Genomic DNA, 1,294 nt, shown 5'->3' on the forward strand with positions numbered 1-1,294 from the left:
CTGCTACTGTTTTCAGTTCCGTCTACTAACACAGAGTAGATCAGATTGGTGAGGCACTAGACACACACCTCAGAGAGACAGTGCTAGTTTTGCAAGATCCAGGCCTTTTAAGCCCAACACACATCAAAGTTACCATATCAATTCTGCCCCAAGAGAATCCACGAATCACAAGAATCCTACTGCTGCCTGCCCTGGGGGAGCTAACAGGATCCTCTGTTCCCTCCTCTCTTTCTCCTACCCCAAGAGGCCTAGAGGAGGCAGCAGTTGACACCATGGGAAGCTGGCCTTAAAGATTTATCAAGTAACAATAACAGTCATAGTTTTGCCAACAAGCAGTGGCCACTTTGCCTCTCTCCAGCTATCAATATGCCAGATTGTTTCAAACTGCACACAAACTTGTAGCTATCTCCTCCTCTCCCCACAGTATAGAAAACTTATTTCCAACAAAAACCAGCTACTTTGAAACCCCAACCATGAAGGAAGATTTAAACAAAACATGCTTTCTTACCTCTCTTTGCGGCTCCCCAGCTTGCGGGCTGTATATTGATCCCCATAGTCCACTAAGGATAGATGACGGGAAAAAACAGTAATTTTGTTGCCCACAAATAAATCCTCAAGGTGTAGGCTATCATACTTGGTGCGCTTCAGAAAGGTGCGACGGTTCTTCACATCATACTGCAGAGAAAAGAAGATTAAAATCTACCATAGCAAGAGATTTTAAGCTGTGTGCAAACTCAACATAATTTTTACTCTACCTTCAGAAATTTTCATAATACTGTGGGATTGAATCTGATAATAAAATTTGATTCCTAACTCTTTGAACTTACAGGTGTACCAGGAAAGTTTAGAAGACTAAAACCACAATCACATATTTATTCTGTTTAAATAGTCTCAGGCTGACAGATACTTTTGCATTTTTTATTTTATTATTCGCATGTGCTAATTCAAGCTGTCATAAATGAAAGTCCCCCCTAGCAGATCTTCAATCTTTCAGAGACCAATGGCTCGCACCAGGAATGATCAAGATACTCACTGTGGCAGGTGTCCTTTTCAGGGCATCATTCCAGTGCTACTACACATCATTCCAGTGCTACTTATTTGACTGCCTAAGACTCAGAATTAGGGATGGATGGATGATTGCAACACTAGGATGAGATGTTCTCACTGCCTAGAGCTGTAAGGTCAAAAGCCTGTCAAGACAATTCAGCTATGTATCATCATTCCAAGCAAGAAGCAAGACGTTAATATATGGTTTTCTGGGTGGCCTGGCAAAGCATGAAAGGCAACCTGCTGA

General features: G+C 42.0%; 1 protein-coding gene across 1 annotated transcript in view; it reads right to left on the bottom strand.

Moving 5' to 3' along the window:
• NME7 (NME/NM23 family member 7) overlaps positions 1-1,294 on the bottom strand; it is a gene marked incomplete at its 3' end in the record, with an annotated part of 39,423 nt that overhangs the window by 33,575 nt on the left and 4,554 nt on the right. Inside the window, exon 3 of the mRNA XM_010139170.1 lies at positions 509-675. Within this exon, the coding sequence (XP_010137472.1) occupies positions 509-675 (167 nt within the window). The remainder of the gene's footprint in view (positions 1-508; positions 676-1,294) is intronic.

This window comes from Buceros rhinoceros, unplaced genomic scaffold (genome assembly GCF_000710305.1).
Source record: "Buceros rhinoceros silvestris isolate BGI_N320 unplaced genomic scaffold, ASM71030v1 scaffold40506, whole genome shotgun sequence".
Lineage (NCBI taxonomy): Eukaryota > Metazoa > Chordata > Aves > Bucerotiformes > Bucerotidae > Buceros > Buceros rhinoceros.